Consider the following 20398-nt stretch of genomic DNA (forward strand, 5'->3'; position numbering starts at 1 on the left):
GGAAAATTTCTAGAACTTTGAACGTTTCTTCAAGTGTGGTCGTCCAACACCATCAAGTGCAATGATGAAACTGGTTCTCATGAGGACCGCAACAGGAAAGAAAGACCCAGAGTTACCTCTGCTGCAGAGGATAAGTTTATTAGAGTTAAATGCACCTCAGATTGCAGCCCAAATAAATGCCTCACAGAGTTCATGTAACAGACACATCTCAACATCAACTGTTCAGAGGAGACTGCGTGAATCAGGCCTTCATGGTCGAATTGCTGCAAAGAAACCACTACTAAAGGACACCAATAAGAAGAAGAGACTTGCTTGGTCCAAGAAACACGAGCAATGGACATTAGAGCAGTGGAAATCTGGCTTCAACTGCCGTGTGTCTTTGTGAGACGCAGAGTAGGTGAACGTATGATCTCTGCATGTGTTGTTCCCACCGTGAATCATGGAGGTGTGAGGGTGCTTTGCTGGTGACACTGTCAGTGATTTTTTTTAAAGAATTCAAGGCACACTTAACCAGCATGGCTACCACAGCATTCTGCAGCAATACGACATTACACCTGGTTTGCGCTTACTTGGACTGTCATTTGTTTTTCAATAGGACTCCTTCAAGATTGTTGAAAAAGCATTCAAGGTGAAGCTGGTTGAGAGAATACCAAGAGTTGGCAAAGCTGTCATCAAGGCAACAGGTGGCGACTTTGAAAAATCTCATCTCAAATATATTTTGATTTGTTTAACACTTTTGGTAACTAGATAATCCCATATGTGTTATTTCATAGTTTTGATGTCTTCACTTATTCTACAATGTAGAGAAAAAAAGAAGGAAAAAAAGGAAACCCCTTGATTGAGTAGGCGTGTCCAAACTTTGACTGGTACTGTAAGTATTCATATCCCTTTGCTATGACACTCCAACTTGAGCTCAGGCGCATCCAATTTCATTTGATCATTCTTGATGTCACTACAACTTGGAGTCCACTAGGGTTGGGCGGTATCCAGAAGTTCATACCGTTTCTGTACTATACCAGGGTATACGGTATTACCAAATGTGCACACAATGGGTGCTATAAAAATAATGATTTTAATCATAATTTTTTACTTACAAAACAATTTGGGACAGGGATCTCGATCCAGGAGGGATTGAATGTCTAGTCTGGGTACCAGTCTTTTTAGCTAACATTCCACTCCTTGCCAGTCCATTGTCATTGCCAAACGGCCAGTCTCTTTGGTAACCTCAATGTTTAATATGCAGCTGGATTTACGGTGGAGTTGCTCATTGGAAATAACATTAACATTTGACAACATGTAGAGCTTCATAGAATTATAATTATGACAAAGTCAAAAACAAACATTTAGCTGTTAGGCAAGTTGTATTTCGAGGCTTAAAATCAAAGCAAATAGATTTTGTGATTGGAATTGCAGTATGTATTTAGACGTGAGCTAGCAAATTTTTTTCATCTGGACAAACAAAAAATGGATTGCTTAGCAACCAGATACCAACGTGTTCTGTGAAGGAAAAGTGATAACATTCCAATATTTGGATAATTGTTGGAGGATAGCTGTGAGGGTTATCGAATCCTCTATTCTCCTCAAGCTCATTAATGATAGAATGTTCATATTTGAAGATGGTAGATATGCCAGTCTCTTTGGCAATGACAATGAGTGGCAAGGAGAGAAATGTTAGCTTAAGAGACTGGAACTCAGGCTAGACTGTCTCTGCTGCAACCAAGAAGTTTGATCTTGACTTCTGGCCTCTTAGCTAGCAAGTTAGCAAAGCTGGATTCCTGAGCTGTGGATGTCTTTTTATTTAACATGTCTTAGATTTCTTATAGTTATACTTAACGTCTAGTTAGTTATAAGCAGTTGCGTAGCACGCACCCCTGCAGCCCCCTGTAATCCTTGATGACTATTCATCGACCTGGCCAAGGCTTTCGACTCTGTCAATCACAACATTCTTATTGGCAGACTCGACATCCTTGGTTTCTCAAATGATTGCCTCGCCTGGTTTGCCAACTACTTCTCTGATAGAGTTCAGTGTGTCAAATCGGAGGGCCTGTTGTCTGGACTTCTGACAGTCTCTGTGGGTGTGCCACAGGGTTCAATTCTCGGGCCGACTCTCTTTTCCGTATACATCAATGATGTTGCTCTTGCTGCTGGTGATTCTCTGATCCACCTCTACGCAGACGACACCATTCTGTATACTTCTGGCCCCTCCTTGGACACGGTGTTAACTAACCTCCAGACGAGCTTCAATGCCATACAACTCTCCTTCCGTGGCCTCCAACTGCTCTTAAACGCAAGTAAAACTAAATGCATGCTTTTCAATCGATCGCTGCCCGCACCTGCTCGCCTGTCCAGCATCACTACTCTGGACTGCTCTGACTTAGAATACGTGGACAACTACAAATACCTGGGTGTCTGGTTAGACTGTAAACTCCTTCCAGACTCACATTAAGCATCTCCAATCCAAAATTAAATATAGAATCAGCTTCCTATATCGCAACAAAACATCCTTCACTCATGCTGCCAAACATACCCTCGTAAAACTGACCATCCTACCGATCCTCGACTTCGGTGATGTCATCTATAAAATAGCCTCCAACACTCTACTCAACAAACTGGATGCAGTCTATCACAGTGCCATCCGTTTTGTCACCAAAGCCCCATACACCACCGACCATTGCGACCTGTACGCTCTTGTTGGTTGGCCCTCGCTTCATACTTGTCGCCAAACCCACTGACTACAGGTTATCTACAAGTCTCTGCTAGGTAAAGCCCCGCCTTATCTCAGCTCACTGGTCACCATAGCAGCACCCATTCGTAGCACGCGCTCCAGCAGGTATATCTCACTGGTCACCCCCAAAGCCAATTCCTCCTTTGGTCGTCTTTCCTTCCAGTTCTCTGCTGCCCATGACTGGAACAAATTGCAAAAATCTCTGAAGCTGGAGACTCACATCTCCCTCACTAACTTTAAGCACCAGATGTCAGAGCAGTTTACAGATCACTGCACCTGTACTTAGCCTATCTGTAAACAGCCCATCTATCTACCTACCTCATCCCCATACTGGTATTTATTTATTTATTTTTCTCCTTTGCACCCCAGTATCTCTACTTGCACATTCATCTTCTGCCGATCTACCATTCCAGTGTTTAATTGCTATATTGTAATTAATTCGCCACCATGACCTATTTATTTCCTTAACTTACCTCATTTGCACTCACTGTATATAGACTTTTTGTTTCATTTTGTTCTACTGTATTATTGACTGTATGTTTTGTTTTTTCCATGTGTAACTCTTTGTTGTTGTATGTGTCGAATTGCTACGCTTTATCTTGGCCAGGTCACAGTTTCAAATGGGAACTTGTTCTCAACTAGCCTACCTGGTTAAATAAAGGTGAAATAAATCAAATGAGAACCTGCTTCAGAGTGCAAACGACCTTAGACTGGGAAAAAGATTTCCGTTCCAACAGGACAATGACCCCAAGCACACAGCCAATGCAACGCTGGAATGGCTTCAGAACAAGAATGTGAAAGTCCTTGAGTGGCCCAGCCAAAGACCAGACTGGAATCCATTGAAAATCTATGGAAAGACTTGAAGATTTCCATTCACCGCAGATCCCCATTTAACTTTACAGCGCTTGAGAAAATGTGCGAAGCTGATACAGACATACCCAAGACGACTCAAAACTGTAATTGCTGGCAAAGGAGCTTTTACAAAATATTGACTCGCGGATGTGAATACTTAAGTAAATCAGATTTCTGTATTTCCTTTTCATTTTACTTTTGCCATAATGGGTTATTGTGTGTGTAAAATATATTTAATCAATTATTTTGAATTCAAGCTGTAACATAACAAAATGTGTAATAAGTGAAGGGGTATGAATACTTTCTGAACGCGCTGTACACTATGTCAGATACTCCAGTGAGTGTAATTTGTTCAATATTAGGAGTTGAAATCATTAGAAAGGATTTCAAAGTTAGGGGGCTGCGGATCCCAGGTTGAATACCCCTGTTGTACAGTGTACATGTATTCCTGTGAGCACTTTTCGTTTTTAAAATGGAAATTATTATTGTGCCAACACATTCAGTTTACTGTATTCTTTTAAATTATTTCTATTTGCGTTTATGTGTCTTTGTTTCCGGTAATGCTCATAAAAGACAAGTGGAGCTGCTTGTCACAAAATGTCATCATTGACTGTAAGAGTAAAAAAAAAAAAAAAAGCTTCAAATTACAGGAAAGAGGCACTGCATTAAAGAACAAAGGAGATCGATGGCAGTACATTACATTTTATGCGATTGAGAAAAAAAATCAACTAATTAAAATTGATCACTCCTGCTTTGTAAAAGTGTTTCTGAATTAAATTATTGTATGAAAACATTTTGACCAATAGAGAAGCCAAGGAAGTATCCATTACTGGATTGCTGCTGAGAAGGGGCTTGAATGTTTGTGGTGGCTGAGTAGTTTTGTTGTGCTACACCGCTGCTGCTTTCTCCAGCTAAAGTGCCACAGTTTAATCTCTGATGACCCTTATCTGTCAGAGCGGCCCCAGCCTTCTTGTTTAGGCCTTTTACCTGAATTAAAATACATTTGTGGGATATATATGCCGATCTTTTGGCCAAAGTGAGTGAAAGTGAAGTGTCACTGATAGGGGTAGTGGTCTTTAGTCATGGGGGCGGCACCAGACCCAGCCCCTACCACTATGTGGATGTATTTATCCAAGCAGTCATATGTTTTGGTGAGGCTAACTCGACCCTATGCAGCCATTGGAAAAAAATAACATTAATATGATGTTTTATTTGAATACTGTAGTTTTTGTTTACTCAAGGAACTGTAGACTTTAGATGGATGTTTTTTTTAATGGGTTATAGCCTGTAAACCTTATATAGTAGACACCCGATTTTGTTTTGAATGTGTAACTTAACCGGATCATCAAAATGTTGATTGTTTATCAATATTTCTCATCAAACTTACACCATTTTTAGGAGGTGAATGATGCAATGTATGTGAACTGTAACAGACAAAGAGAGAACTTCAGACACTGTCCTAAGTTTCAATGTAATGATCCTAACATCATGAAATGCCATGTATTAGGCTAGCACGTCTTCAACCTGCTGAAACACGTCCCTTAATAGATACAGTTGAAGTCGTAAGTTTACATACACTTAGGTTGGAGTCATTACTCGTTTTTTAACCAGTCCACAAATTTCTTGTTCACAAACTATAGTTTTGGCAAGTCAGTTGTGTCATGCACAAAGTAATTTTTACAACAATTGTTTACAGACAGATTATTTCACTTATAATTCACTGTATCACAATTCCAGTGGGTCAGAAGTTTACATACACTAAATTGACTGTGCCTTTTTAAACAGCTTGTAAAATTCCAGAAAATTATGTCATGGCTTTAGAAGCTTCTGATAGGCTAATTGACATCATTGTATCTGTGGATGTATTTCAAGGCTTACCTTCAAACTCAGTGCCTCTTTGCTTGACATCATGGGAACATCAAAAGAAATCATCCAAGACTTCAGAAAAACAATTGTAGACCTCCACAAGTCTGGCTCATCCTTGGGAGCAATTTCCAAACGCCTGAAGGTACCACGTTCATCTGTACAAAATAGTACGCAAGTATAAACGCCATGGGACCATGCAGCCGTCATACCACTCAGGAAGGAGATGCGTTCTGTCTCCTAGACATGAACATACTTTGGTGCGAAAGGTGCAAATCAATCCCAGAACAACAGCAAAGGACCTTGTGAAGATGCTAGAGGAAACGGGTACAAAAGTATCTATATCCACAGTAAAACGAGTCCTATATCGACATTACCTGAAAGGCCGCTCAGCAAGGAAGAAGGCACCGCTCCAAAACCGCCATAAAAAAAGCCAGACTACGGTTTGCAACTGCACATGGGGACAAAGATCGTACTTTTTGGAGAAATGTAGTCTGGTCTGATGAAACAAAAGTAGAACTGTTTGGCCAAAATGCCCAAAGTTATGTTTGGAGGAAAAAGGGGGAGGCTTGCAAGCCGAAGAACACCATCCCAAACCTGAAGCACGGGGGTGGCAGCATCATGTTGTTGGGGTGCTTTGCTGCAGGAGGGACTGGTGCACTTCACAAAATAGATGGCCAGGATGTAAAATTATATTGATATATATTGAAGCAACATCTCAAGACATCCGTCAGGAAGTTAAAGCTTGGTCGCAAATGGGTCTTCCAAATGGACAATGACACCAAACATACTTCCAAAATTGTGGCAAAATGGCTTAAGCACAACAAAGTCAAGGTATTGGAGTGGCCATCACAAAGACCTGACCTCAATACTATAGAAAATGTGTGGGCAGAACTGGAAAGGCCTACAAACCTGACTCAGTTACACCAGCTCTGTCAGGAGGAATGGGCCAAAATTCACCCAACTTATTGTGGGACGCTTGTGAAACATTTGATCCAATCAATTTAAAGGCAATGCTACCAAATACTAATTGAGTGTATGTAAACTTCTGACCCACTGGGAAAGTGATGAAAGCAACTAAAGCATAATCATTCTCTCTCCTATTATTCTGACATTTCACCTTCTTAAAACAAAGTGATGATCCTAATTGACCTTAGACAGGGAATTTTTACTATGATTAAATGTCAGGAATTGTGAAAACCTGAGTTTAAATGTATTTGGCTAAGGTGTATGTAAACTTCTATCTTCAACTGTAGATATATCCCTATTCTTTTTTCGTAAGGAAATATGTCTATGAATGGGATGGGGGTGTTTACACATTTCATAAAAAAATGTGATTTCTAGAATAAGAGTCCACAGGCCTGATATAATCTGTGCTGATCTAAAAGCTTTATTTTGTGAGGGACAGCTTGATTGAAGGGTCTAGATCTGGCCTCACACGAGTTCCAGCCTGCAAAGTTCCATTGCATTGACCAATTCAACTGTTAGTCCTAGTTGTGACGAAGAACATCTGATAGGCAAATACTTATGAATGGAAAGTTTGGTCTGAATGTGCACTGGTCGCAAAAGAGACTGATTTCCGTCCACCACCCCCCCTTTAAAATTGCGTAATGTGATGTTGATGTCATGTTTGTAGCCTTGCCCATGGGGCTAAAGTTGTCACACATGCAGCCTGTCTGTTATTTTTAAACCTTTGCCAACCAAACGTCAATGAAGTTTTCCATGGCCCTTTTTATGCATTGAAACGTTCACGCTGACCTTTTCAATTTCAGAAGTTAAGATTATTCAATAAAGATTAACCACGTTTGGAAAATTCTATATCTTGGAAAACCAACCCCACCATACCTCTTGAGCATCTTAACAGATGTAAAACGGGAACTATATTATACTTTTGTCATTAGCAGGGGAGCATGTTACACATTTAAACAAGTTGGTCGTTACCCCTTTTTCAGTTTTGATTCATACAGTGCATTCGGAAAGTATTCAGACCTCTTGACTTTTTCCACATTTTGTCACGTTACAGCCTTATTCTGATATGATGAGAAAAACAACATTTAATCCAGTCTACATACAATACCCCATAATGACAATGCAAAAATGGGTTTTTGGAAGTGTTATTTCAAAATAAATGTGTAATACATTTGCAATCACATTTACATAAGACCCTTTACTCAGTACTTTGTTGAAGCACCTTTGGCAGCCATTACAGCCTTGATTCTTCTTCGCTACAAGCTTGGTACACCTGTATTTGGGGAGTTTCTCCCATTCTTCTCTGCAGATCCTCTGAAGCTCTGTCAGGTTGGATGGGGAGTGTCGCTGCACAGCTATTTTTAGGTCTCTCCAGAGATGTTCGATCCGGTTTAAGTCTGGGATCTGGCTGGGCCACTCAAGGACATTCAGAGACTTGTCCTGAAGCCATTCCTGTGTTGTCTTGGCTGTGTGCTTATGGTCGTTGTCCTGTTAGATCAGGGACGAAGGTTGACCTTCCAACAGGAGCAGGTTTTCATCAAGGGTCTCTCTGTACTTTGCTCTGTTCATCTTTTCCTCGATCTTGACTAGTCTCCCAGTCCCTGCCGCTGAAAAACATCCCCACAGCATGATGCTGCCACCACCATGCTTCACTGTAAGGATGGTGTCAGGTTTCCTCCAGACATGATGCCTGGCATTCAGGCCAAAGAGTTCAGTCTTGGTTTCATCAGACCAGAGAATCTTGTTTCTCATGGTGAGTCTTTAGGTGCCTTTTGGCATCTCCAAGTGGGCTGTCATGTGCCGTTTACTGAGGGGTGGCTTCTGTCTGGCCATTCTACCATAAAGGCCTGTTTAGTCGAGCTGTCAGATTGACCATCGGGTTCTTGGTCACTTCCTTGACCAAGGCCCTTCTCCCCCGATTGCTCAGTTTGGCCAGGCGGCCAGCTCTAGGAAGAGCCTTGGTGGTTCCAAACTTCTTCCATTTTTAAGAATGATGGAGGCCACTGTTCTTGGGAACATTCAATGCTGCAGAAATGTGTTGGTACCTTTCCCCAGATCTGTGCCTCAACACAATCCTGTCTAGGAGCTCTACAAACAATTCCTTTGACCTCATGGCTTGGTTTTAGCTCTGACATGGACTCTAAAACTGGTGGGATCTTTTATATATATGTGCCTTTCCCAATCATGTCCAATCAATTGAATTTACCCACAGGTGGACTCCAATCAAGTTGTAGAAACATCTTAAGGATGATCAATGGAACCAGGATACACCTGAGCTCAATTTTGTGTCTCATAGCAAAGGGTCTGAATACTTACTGTATTATAATGTAAATAAGGCATTTCTGTTTTTTATTTTTAAAACATCTGCAAAAATTTCTGAACCTGTTTTGGCTTTGTCATTGGGGGTATTGTGTGCAGGTTGGTGAAGATTTTTTTTCTCCATCATTTAAAAAATATGGCTGTAAAGCAACAACATGTTGTGGGGGGTTGAATACATTCCTAATGCACTGTACATGAGGTAACAACAGGGAATAACGGGGAATGCCTCAACAATCCAAAACAGTCAAACAAGCTGACACCGAACAGTTAAACCACAGTTTAACGCAGAACATGAAATCAAAGGTCCAATTTCAAAGATCCCGGTATTGCCATTGCCTGACCATTCGGATGTTTAAACTTTGGAAGAGCTGCAGTTGTAGATAATGTTGACTTTGTGGCGCTGGCATTGATATCCACATAGATGGTTCTGTTTCGCCACACTCTTCCATGTCTCCCAGGGTCACTGATTTCACACAGCTGCTCCCATGAGGCTCTGCTTCCTTAGCTAAAGGTCACATTAGGCGGGAAAGATGTAACAATTAGAAGGGCATTTAAAGATGGAGTTATAAAATGGAGTTAAAGCACTGTTGGGTATATCAACCAGTTAAGAGAGAAAAGGAAATACTTTAATTGTATTAAACCTCATTCCTTTTAGCAGGGTTCTGGTAACACAAAGCAATTGGGTTAAGCATTTAAGACAACCATCCATGTTAGTGAATCGCCCCTGAAAGCATATAGCCTAATTAATATAAGCTTAATTTTTCTCCCTCTCCTTCTTTCTCTTTTTTTCAGTCCTGCAAACTATTGTTTGGGGGAAATTTGAGACCAGCCTAACACAATTTTGTCCATGTCTATTAGCCTATTATAGTATCAGGGGTGCTTCTCCACAAATGTACAGGCCAATTTGAAATGAATTGATTCGCACTGAGACTGAATCCTATACTTGCTAATGATTTCATTTTAGCCCTCCATTGTTGCTCTCCTGGCCGCTAGTTGTTCTGTCCTTCTCATAGTGTTCATTATTGCAGATAATGTACACATACCTTTTTTGTAGAATATATGACTTGGCTCAGAGTTTAATGTGAGCAAGTTAACTTCTAATGAATGAAACATTTTATGAATTGATTTTCACTTACTGAAATGCCTCTTACATCTTGTTTATTTACCCCATGACTTGAGCAGATTTTATGCGGTTTAGACCTTGGCAGTTATGCTAAACCTCCACTATTTGGAGAAAAAAAAGCCCAAACATTTGCTCTGAAAAGTACGACTAGTGTTTTAGTGTTTTAGTGTAACTCAATTTGGTGCTGGTGTTAGATGTTGTGCAGTTCGGGACCAGTTCCTACTGACATTTTGGTGTACAAAGCGCTCTGGGAATGCCGTGGAGTCCCGTGCCTTATAGTGCCAGATATCCCCATCGGTCTGCTCTCCATTTCCACGGAGCTGACTTGAAGTGTCAGGTTTCGGACCCAACATTTGCATAGTGAGTGACATGTCAAATCTTTGCTCCTATCCAGACAAATAATACATTTTCTCTTTCTCCACCCAGCCGTTGTGGTTTCATCTCGCTGTGATGTTCTCAGCTGGATTTAGAGCTCTCAAAAAAATACGAAATAATTTCATAGAATTGAAACAAGACCACTTTCTCTTCGTCACAGACTGACAAAATCTGTTCATGTTTAAAGCTGAAGTTATAACGAGTCTGCACACATTTGAACTGTGTCTCTGTGCCACTCAGTTGACGTTAAGGAGAAAGAACATTTGTCACTTATATGAATAGTGCCAATGATGTAGTCACTAAGTATGATCATATTTATTTGACAGTTGCAAGAAATGTGAAATCTTACAGTAAGTTGTTTATCATTTGATTGTCACTGTATTTAGAAAGCATTTCAGTCATTTCAAGCCCTATTGCCCTACTTTTTGTTGAATGGGAAAAAATATATGCTTTTTCATATTTTTATAGTATTTGCACTATGTACTTGAGATTGTGTCCTCAAAAGTACACCTCAGCAATTTATTAAACATTTTTGCAAGAAAGGTGAGTTCCAGACCTTTCTAAGACTGCAACATTACCAGTTATTGTTTATGGAAATCTCATGAAAAATTTAAGTAAATAGCTTGGGTATGTCTACTTAGGCGGAAATCAGCAGATCCTCTCCTTGAAGTAGCCTAATTATATATACAGTACCAGTCAAAAGTTTGGACACACCTACTCATTCCAGGGTTTTCTTTATTTTTACTATTTTCTACATTATAGAATAATAGTGAAGACGTGTTGCAGCCATGCTATGTTGTCGTCTTAGGTCTTTCTTTATGTATTGTCTCTCTTGTCGTGATGTGTGTGTTGTCCTATACTTTTATTTCATTTATTTTCTAACCCAGTCCCCATCCCCGCAGGAGGCATTTTGCCTTTTGGTAGGCCACCAATAAGAATTTGTTCTTAGCTGTTTTGCCTAGTCAAATAAAGGTTTAATAATAAAATAAATTCTAAACTATGAAATATATCATATCACAGTTTTTAAAATTATTGACTGTATTTGATGTTTTTGAATAATAACAGTTCAAAATTTGTTTTGAGTAGTGCATAACCCTAGGATGGCAACATGTACAGTGCATTCGGAAAGTTTTCAGACCCCCCAAAAAAAGCCTAAGGTGCTTCAGCAAAGTACTGAGTAAAGGGTCTGAATAATTCATGTAAATGTGAAGTATTTTATTTGCAAAATGTATAAAATCAATTTTTGCATTGTCATTATGGGGTATTGTGTGTAGATTTGATTTATTTTTTTAAAATTCATTTTAGACATTTTAGTAATAACGTGGAAAATGTCAAGGGGTCAGAATATTCAGTGCATTCGGAAAGTATTCAAAGTGATTTCAATTGGTCTCTCTCCATTTTGATTGTTTTATACTGTTCAATTAAACTTCAACCCAAAATATCTTTCTGCATTTACATACATTTCTGCATTTTCTGCTCTCATTTAAGATAATTTCCACACTGCAACATAGGGCTGCATGATATGGGCAAAACACCTAAGCCTTATTTTTAACCAAATGTTGCAATTGCGATTTGACTTGAGATGTAGATCAAAACCCTTGAGTGAACGAACGGTTGGAATCATGGAAAAATAATGATTATTCTAATTCTATAGTTGAAAATATACTTTTGGCCATGTAGTGTATGTGGACACCCCTTCAAATGAGTGGATTTGGCTATTTCAGCCACACCCGTTGCTGACAGATGTATAAAATTGAGGCCACAGCTATGCAATCTCCATAGACAAACATTGGCAGTAGAATGGCCCGTACTGAATAGCTCAGTAACTTTCAACGTGGCACCGCCATAGGAGCCCACCTTTCCAACAAGTCAGTTTACCAAATTTCTGCACTGCTAGAGCTGGCCCGGTCAACTAGAAGTGCTGTTATTGTGAAGTGGAAACGCCTAGGAGCAACAGCGGCTCAGCCGCGAAGTGGTAGGCCACACAAGCTCACAGAATGGAACTGCTGAGTGTTGAAGTAAATAGCTTGTAAAAAAATCTTCTGTCCTCAGTTGCAACAGTCACTAGTGAGTTCCAAACTGCCTCTGGAAGCAACGTCAGCACAGTAACTATTCACTTGGGGCCTTCATGAAATGTGTTTCCATGGCCGAGCAGCCGCACACAAGCTTAAGGTCACCATGCACAATGCCAAGCGTCCGCTGGAGTGGTGTATTCCTCGCCGCCATTGGACTCTGGAGTGATGAATCACGCTTCACCATCTGGCGGTCTGACGGACTTATCTGGGTTTGGCGGATGCCAGGAGAATGCTACTTGCTCCAATGCATAGTGCCAACTGTAAAGTTTGGTGGATGAGGAATAATGGTCTGGGGCTGTTTTTCATAGTTCGGGCTAGGCCCCTTAGTTCCAGTGAAGGGAAATCTTAACGCTACAGCATACAATGACATTCTAGACGATTCTGTGCTTCCAACTTGGTGGCAACAGTTTGGGGAAGACCCTTTGCTGTTTCGGCATGACAATGCCCTGTGCACAGAACAAGGGCCATACAGAAAGGGTTTGTCAAGACGGGTGTGGAAGAACTTGACTGGCCTGCACAGAGCCCTGACCTCAACCCCATCAAACACCTTTGGGGTGAATTGGAACACCGACTGCGAGCCAGGCCTAATCGCCCAACATCAGTACCCGACCTCACTAATGCTCTGGTGGCTGAATGGAATCAAGTCACCACAGCAATGTCCCAGCATATAGTGGAAAGCCTTCACAGAAGAGTGGAGGCTGTTATAGCAGAAAAAGGGGGACCAACTTCATATTAATGCCCATGATTTTGAAATGGCATGTTGGACGAGCAGGTGTTTCACATACTTTTGGCCATGTAGTGTAATAGTGGGCACTTTAAAAACAGTGTTATTTTACATCACAATGACAAAAAATGCCAGGGAGGAGTTCATGTGACAGGGTAGGAACCAAAGTGTTTGTCAGCGTTTCCTGGGTGACCTTATATTCTTTGGCTACATTAAATGTTTTCTCTTATCTACTTCATGTAGCTAACATATTCATGCTTTGCTTATTCTTCTTTGATTTAGAAGATACTTTTACACAGACAACATGCTGATTTAGTTCTACACCCTCATTGGTATCAGGCTGTATAGCTAGCTACGTTTACTCTGACCAGCTAACTAGCGATTATCATTAGCGGCTAAGAAGCAAGTGTAAACAGCATTGTTGTCACCAACATTGTTGCATGGGCTGCATTGACCATGCAGACTGAACGCAAGTGTCTTGTGTTGAAGTAACAACAAATGCGCTCCTTGAGTGACGGGCTAGGTCTGTGTGGAAAGCAGCATGGGAGAGAGGGAGCTGAGAGAGATGACTCAAGTAGTGTAGTAAACTATAAAAATGTAAGTTACACACGGCATATCACATTTAACAAACCAAACATTCAAATACTGTTATTGAAGATAAAGTAAAAACCCAAACCGGTCCATGCATCAATACCAGTATATGGTATAGAAATTACAGCATTTTTTGTACGTAGTCCCCCCATTGTTGTAGGACTAAAAGAATTGGGACAAATTCACTTAGCACGCAATAATTACATCAAGATTGTGACTTAACAAACTTGTTGGATGCATTGGGACACATTTTTGTTTTGGTTGTGTTTCAGATTATTTTGTGCCCATTGAATGAAAGGGAGGGGGATACCTAGTCAGTTGTACAACAACCTTCAACTGAAATGTGTCTTCCGCATTTAACACAACCCCTCTGAAACAGAGAGGTACGGTGGGCTGCCTTAATCGACATCCACGTCTTCGGCGCCTGGCGAACAGTGGTTTAACTGCCTTGCTCAAGGGAAAAATGACCGATTTTTACCTTGTCAGCTTGGGGATTCGATCAAGCAACCTTTTCTGTTATTGGCCCAACGCTCTAACCACTAGGCTACCTGCCCAATAGAAATCAATGGTAAATAATGTGTTGTGTAATTTTGGAGTCACTTTTATTGTAAATAAGAATAAAATGTTTCTAAACACTTCTACATTAATGTGGATGCTACCATGATCACGGATAGTCATGTATTAATCTGAATAATGATGAGTGAGAAAGTTAGACACACAAATGTCATACCCCCCAAAAAATGCTAACCTCCCCTGTTATTGTAATGGTGTTAGCATGGCTTTGGGGTAAGATATTTGTGTGTCTATCTTTCTCACTCATCACTATTCACGATTCATTCTGAACTGTCATTCAGGACTATCAGTACTGGTACTCCCTCTATATAACCATCTTAATTTTACTCATTATTGTTATTTGTTATTCACTGTGTATTTATTCCACGTGTCACTATTTCAATGTTTTTAAAAATTAAAAAATATCTTTAATCTGCATTGTTGGAAAAGGACCCGTAAGTAAGCATTTCACTGTTAGTTTACACCTGTTCTTTACGAAGCATGTGACAAATAAAATGTTATTTGATACGATGGTCCTTTAACATTAACTAGTTACAGTAGCGCTCAGTGACAATGTTGGGCATTTCTTTTTTTTTACCTGGTAAGTTGACTAGGAACACATTCTCATTTACAGCAACGATCTGTGGAATTGTTGCTATCGAAGTTCACATTATTGGTGGTCTTACTCTGATAATGAAATCAATTCAGCACCTCCCTCACTTTGCATCTGTGCCTTCATGGGTATGATATAGCTTTAGTATAGACTACCATCAGTTTGGAAACAATCTATTCCTGTTCATTCTATATGACAATTCTTACTCAATCTTCACACACTTCCACCTCTACTTTTGTAACATTGATCCCTTAAGTTTTCTGTGTTAAGTCTTTTACACTTCTCAGCTTTTGTAAGAGTGCTTTTTCTCTTGGAAAACTAAAAAGTGAAATGAAAACTCTTGAAACCCCACTTGTCAGTCAGGAAATCCTATTTTTCAATATGGCCGTTGTATGGCAGCATTTCTAAGCAACGCATCACTTTAAAAAATATATTTTATTGTTTCATATATTCATACAGTTAAACATCAAAAAACCTCCACCAACAAAAAGGAAATGATTAAATAAAAACACAGTGCCCTCCCAGCCAGTTAGTCAGTATTTTCCAAGTGTTTTATTTTTCAAAAATGTAACTAATAATGGTGCATTGGTAAATGTTCATAGGTTTATACCAATATTTTACTTCAATGCTGTTACTAGTGAGAGAAAAAAACATTCTACTGGTTAGTTCAAACATAATTAGGTTTGCTAGACATTTTTCAAAATGTTAAAGTAAAGATTCAAGGTTTAAAAAAAAGTGCCAATTCAAACTCAATAATGATGCTGTAATCTTGTCCGCTCATCAACTTCACTCTCTTAAAGCACATTGGTTAGTGTTCATCTCTTTCTATGATTGAGTTTTCGCCTCTTTTTCGGCTGTACCTGACACTTTATTGGTTATCTCATTTGTAAAGATTATTGGTCAGTACATGGAGCACTTTGGTGCATTAGCAATTTTAGCTTTACAAGAAGCATTAGAAAATGATTGTTCAACTAACCAAAAGGTATTTACCGGTATTCGGAAAAGCCAGACACACCCACCATTTTAATTTCAATTGATATTTATCCTGCCAAACCAAATGTGCCTTGTACTAACATACAGCCCACCCCTTAAAAGCCCAATTATGTGCTACCGTACACTATAGCAGGGATGATCTATAAGTCAATAACAAGACAAGACTGAAATCTGTGCAATGTGGTTATAATTGATTGAGATGTCTGGGTGGAACTTGTGCAAACCAGCTATGTCATCTGCTAAGAACAGCACTTTTACCCTCCCTGAAGATACACTGCAACCATTTTACTAAAATTGACATTTTGACTTATTCGTTTTTAGATTTTTTTTGATGTTGTGCTTTCTTTCTTTTTTTATGTCGACACATACTGTAGATTACAACATTCTTGTTTTAACATAGATGACAAGATACTTGTCAATTGTACAATATTTATATTTTAAGGAAATAATGTAAACAAATGTAGCGTATTCTTCCACATTTAGGTTATTTTCCTCTCACGTCTCAATCTTTCAGTCACTACAATTAATGCGGTTCTATAGCCGTGTTAGCCTCAGTTTATTAGCAATATGTTATCCATTCTTTTCTAGTTTTCATTCATTACCTATTGTCCTGGATTCATTTAGCTGCACATTTTTATGGCCTTTTCACTCACTGAATCAGTAAATGATCTTTCAGAATCCTAAAAGCCAGAATATTCCCATCTTGTTATCAAACAGATATATGTTCTCCTCAAACATCAGTCGGTGGTTCACCATGCAAATGGTTTAATCTGCTTGTCACAATGAAGGTTCCGGGCGACTGACTTTAATAAGCCCTCAGCATATAGAGATCCAGGAATTTCCACACCCCTTGTGCAACCCTTGTGTACATCAAAGGTCATGCTAATGTTATGGTGAATAAATGGATAATAAATATTTCTGAACGGTTTGTCTACTCCTTTGATAAAATGATACAACTTGGCCCCATTTTAAACTTAGTATTTTATAATAAGTCATGTTATGCCACTTTAGGAATAACTAAACAATAATGGTCATGTTTTCAAAGATATCTCAACCTCTCTGACATACAACACAGATGTCTAAGGCTGATAATAGATCACTATCATTTGAGTTTGGATGCATTTCACGTGGCCAAACTTAGATGGTGAGGAGTAGTACGTTTTCATCACACCCACACCACACTGTGTTTTGTCACAGAATAATATGGCTTTTTAGACTGCTTCCCTGCCATAGCTGCCCCTTTTTTTAGATGAGTTTAAAAATGTAATTATTTTGGATTGAAACAGGTCTTTAGTATATGCAATGCATTACCCAAAATGAATTACCCACTGGCAGTGTGCTCAATCACTTTTTTTTCTTTGAACACTCCAGGAAAAGGAAGGGTAATCAAAACCTTTTAACCTATTAGAGGGATGACTTTTACAATTGAATCACAGGGGACCACAGGTGAGATAACAAGTCATCTAAGCCCTCCTTGCCAGTGTGTGTTTCCCCCGTTCTCCATGTTATTTCATGTTTATCTGTTTTAAGAGGCACCACTTCAAGGCACCCACTTCAAATGTATGTTTTAATAGCATTTAAGGATGTTTTTTTTCTCTTATTCTTGGAAAAGCAAACTGGAGTGGGGGAAATTAAGGTGCATCTCGAAGGAAAACATAATAGAATTGATGAATGCCGTCCACTTGAAACTACTGATGTTCTGATGCCATTTAACGTTCTAGTGCATTAACGTCTCGAGTCATTACAACATTTAGGCTTTAGTGATTTGATCATGGTGCGTTTTTAACTGGAAGAATTACAGAAGTTTTCAGCCAAGGATTCTTAAGTTATTAGATACAAATGATCACCTCTGCATTAAGTATAGATTTTCTTCCCCCACGCACTTAAGACTGGAAGTTTGTCTTGTAAGAGGATGATAGCGAATTAAGCTCCATACTCCATTTGTCCAGCACTCTTTGATGGGCTAATTTTATAACAGCTGATTTGGTCATTCTCCGGAATTATCTAGAAAGTGGTCAGGTGGTCTTAATACTCGGTGCAGGGAAGTTTTCAGAAGTGACTTTCAAACAAATCAATTTATACCATGTCTGGGTTTTAACAAATCTAGGCTACCACTTCTGTCTAGACTGAGTGAGAATGTTTGTTTGCTGTTGTATACAGCCATAAGATGGATAATCTTTGTATTCTTGAAGTTGAAATCCAACCTTTTCTACATTCTTTCTTTGTTTTCCACAGATAGCCACAGCTGTGAAATTTTTACAGAACCATAAAGTACGTCAAAGTCCACTGGAAACCAGAAAAGTTTTCCTGAAGAAAAAAGGTGAGCGACGTTTGTGGCGCATTTTGTTTTTGATGTAAATACTAGTTAATTATTGTTGTAATACTGTATTGAAAATCCCCAGTAATGTCTCTCAAATGTGTTCAATACCATATATAAACGCAAAAGCCTAATCAGTCCCAACAGGGCCTCTACAGTATATCCGTTTTATATGCATTGATGTTCACACAATCCATGTTGATGCTGAAGCCGGGAATCTGATGGACATTGGCCAGAGATGTTCATGCAATGTTCTTTTTTGGGGAGGTTGGTTGGCTTTTAGGGGTCAAAGGTCAAGGCCATAGCTCTTTGCCCTGGGCGTCGGATCGTGGTCGATTTTGCTGTGGAGTGCATGATTCAAGCTCTGTGGATAAATGACCCACCAGTCGCTTCTTTGGGCTCAGGAAAATTAATATTGACAAACCCTCCTGCACTTACACTGGAATTGCCAATGATATTACCTTTCAGCATTTTTAAGCCTTTTACTTAATTTAGTCGTTACCATAAATATGAGGTACGACATTAGAAGGTGGAATTAGGTAGGGAGAGGGAGTCCGTTTGCCGGCTCATCAGTTTGTTAGTACAATACATTATGATTATTAGATATGATCATATGTCTGTTTGTCTACTGTAAGTAATTTTATGCTCCCAGCGAACAGCATCAGCGAGTTGTCTTATCTCTCTTTTTAATATGCACTATCCCTAATCCATAGGTTACATTTTTGTATTTATTATGGATCCCCATTAGCTGCTACCAAAGCAACAGCTACTCTTCCTGGGGTCCAGCAAAATTTAGGCAGTTTATACAATTTTAAAAATATTACAATATTTTCACAGATTTCAAAACACACTGTGTGCCCTCAAGCCCCTACTCCACCACAACCTAATTTCTACAGTACTAAATCCATGTGTATGTATAGTGAGTATGATATCGTGTGTGTGTGTGTGTGTACAGTTGAAGTCTCCATACAATTAGGTTGGAGTCATTAAAACTCATTTTTCAACCTCTCCACAAATGTCTTGATATCAAACTATAGTTTTGGCAAGTCGGTTAGGACATCTACTTTGCACATGACACAAGTAATTTTTACAAAAATTGTTTACTGACAGATTATTTCAATTATAATTCACTGCATCACAATTCCAGTGGGTCAGAAGTTTACACACACCAAGTTGACTGTGCCTTTAAACAGCTTGGAATATTCCAGAAAAGGATGTCATGGCTTTAGAAGCTTCTGATAGGCTAATTTATTTACTTATTTTATTTTATTGAACCTTTATTTAACCAGGTAGGCAAGTTGAGAACAAGTTCTCATTTACAATTGCGACCTGGCCAAGATAAAGCAAAGCAGTTCGACACATACAACGACACAGAGTTACACATGGAGTATTACAAACATACAGTCAATAATACAGTATAAACAAGTCTATATACAATGTGAGCAAATGAGGTGAGATAAGGGAGGTAAAGGCAAAAAAAAAGGCCATGGTGGCAAAGTAAATACAATATAGCAAGTAAAACACTGGAATGGTAGATTTGCAGTGGAAGAATGTGCAAAGTAGAAATAAAAATAATGGGGTGCAAAGGAGCTAAATAAATAAATAAATAAAATAAATACAGTAGGGAAAGAGGTAGTTGTTTGGGCTAAATTATAGGTGGGCTATGTACAGGTGCAGTAATATGTGAGCTGCTCTGACAGTTGGTGCTTAAAGCTAGTGAGGGAGATTAGTGCTTCCAGTTTCAGAGATTTTTGTAGTTCGTTCCAGTCATTGGCAGCAGAGAACTGGAAGGTGAGGCGGCCAAAGAAATAATTGGTTTTGGGGGTGACCAGAGAGATATACCTGCTGGAGCGCGTGCTACAGGTAGGTGATGCTATGGTGACCAGCGAGCTGAGATAAGGGGGGACTTTACCTAGCAAGGTCTTGTAGATGACATGGAGCCCGTGGATTTGCCGACGAGTATGAAGCGAGGGCCAGCCAACGAGAGCGTACAGGTCGCAATGGTGGGTAGTATATGACGCTTTGGTGACAAAACGGATTGCACTGTGATAGACTGCATCCAATTTGTTGAGTAGGGTATTGGAGGCTATTTTGTAAATGACATTGGTAGGATGGTCAGTTTTACAAGGGTATGTTTGGCAGCATGAGTGAAGGATGCTTTGTTGCGAAATAGGAAGCCAATTCTAGATTTAACTTTGGATTGGAGATGTTTGATGTGGGCCTGGAAGGAGAGTTTACAGGCTAACCAGACACCTAGGTATTTGTAGTTGTCCACGTATTCTAAGTCAGAGCCGCCCAGAGTAGTGA

At 39.5% G+C, this 20398-nt stretch overlaps 1 protein-coding gene across 1 annotated transcript in view; it reads left to right on the forward strand.

Moving 5' to 3' along the window:
* Positions 1-20398, forward strand: part of pex14 (peroxisomal biogenesis factor 14) — a 103480-nt gene that overhangs the window by 28072 nt on the left and 55010 nt on the right. The window contains exon 3 of the mRNA XM_029664538.2: positions 18010-18094. Coding sequence (XP_029520398.1) covers positions 18010-18094 — 85 coding nt within the window. The remainder of the gene's footprint in view (positions 1-18009; positions 18095-20398) is intronic.

The sequence above is a fragment of the Oncorhynchus nerka genome, linkage group LG7 (assembly GCF_034236695.1).
Source record: "Oncorhynchus nerka isolate Pitt River linkage group LG7, Oner_Uvic_2.0, whole genome shotgun sequence".
Classification (NCBI taxonomy): Eukaryota; Metazoa; Chordata; class Actinopteri; order Salmoniformes; family Salmonidae; genus Oncorhynchus; species Oncorhynchus nerka.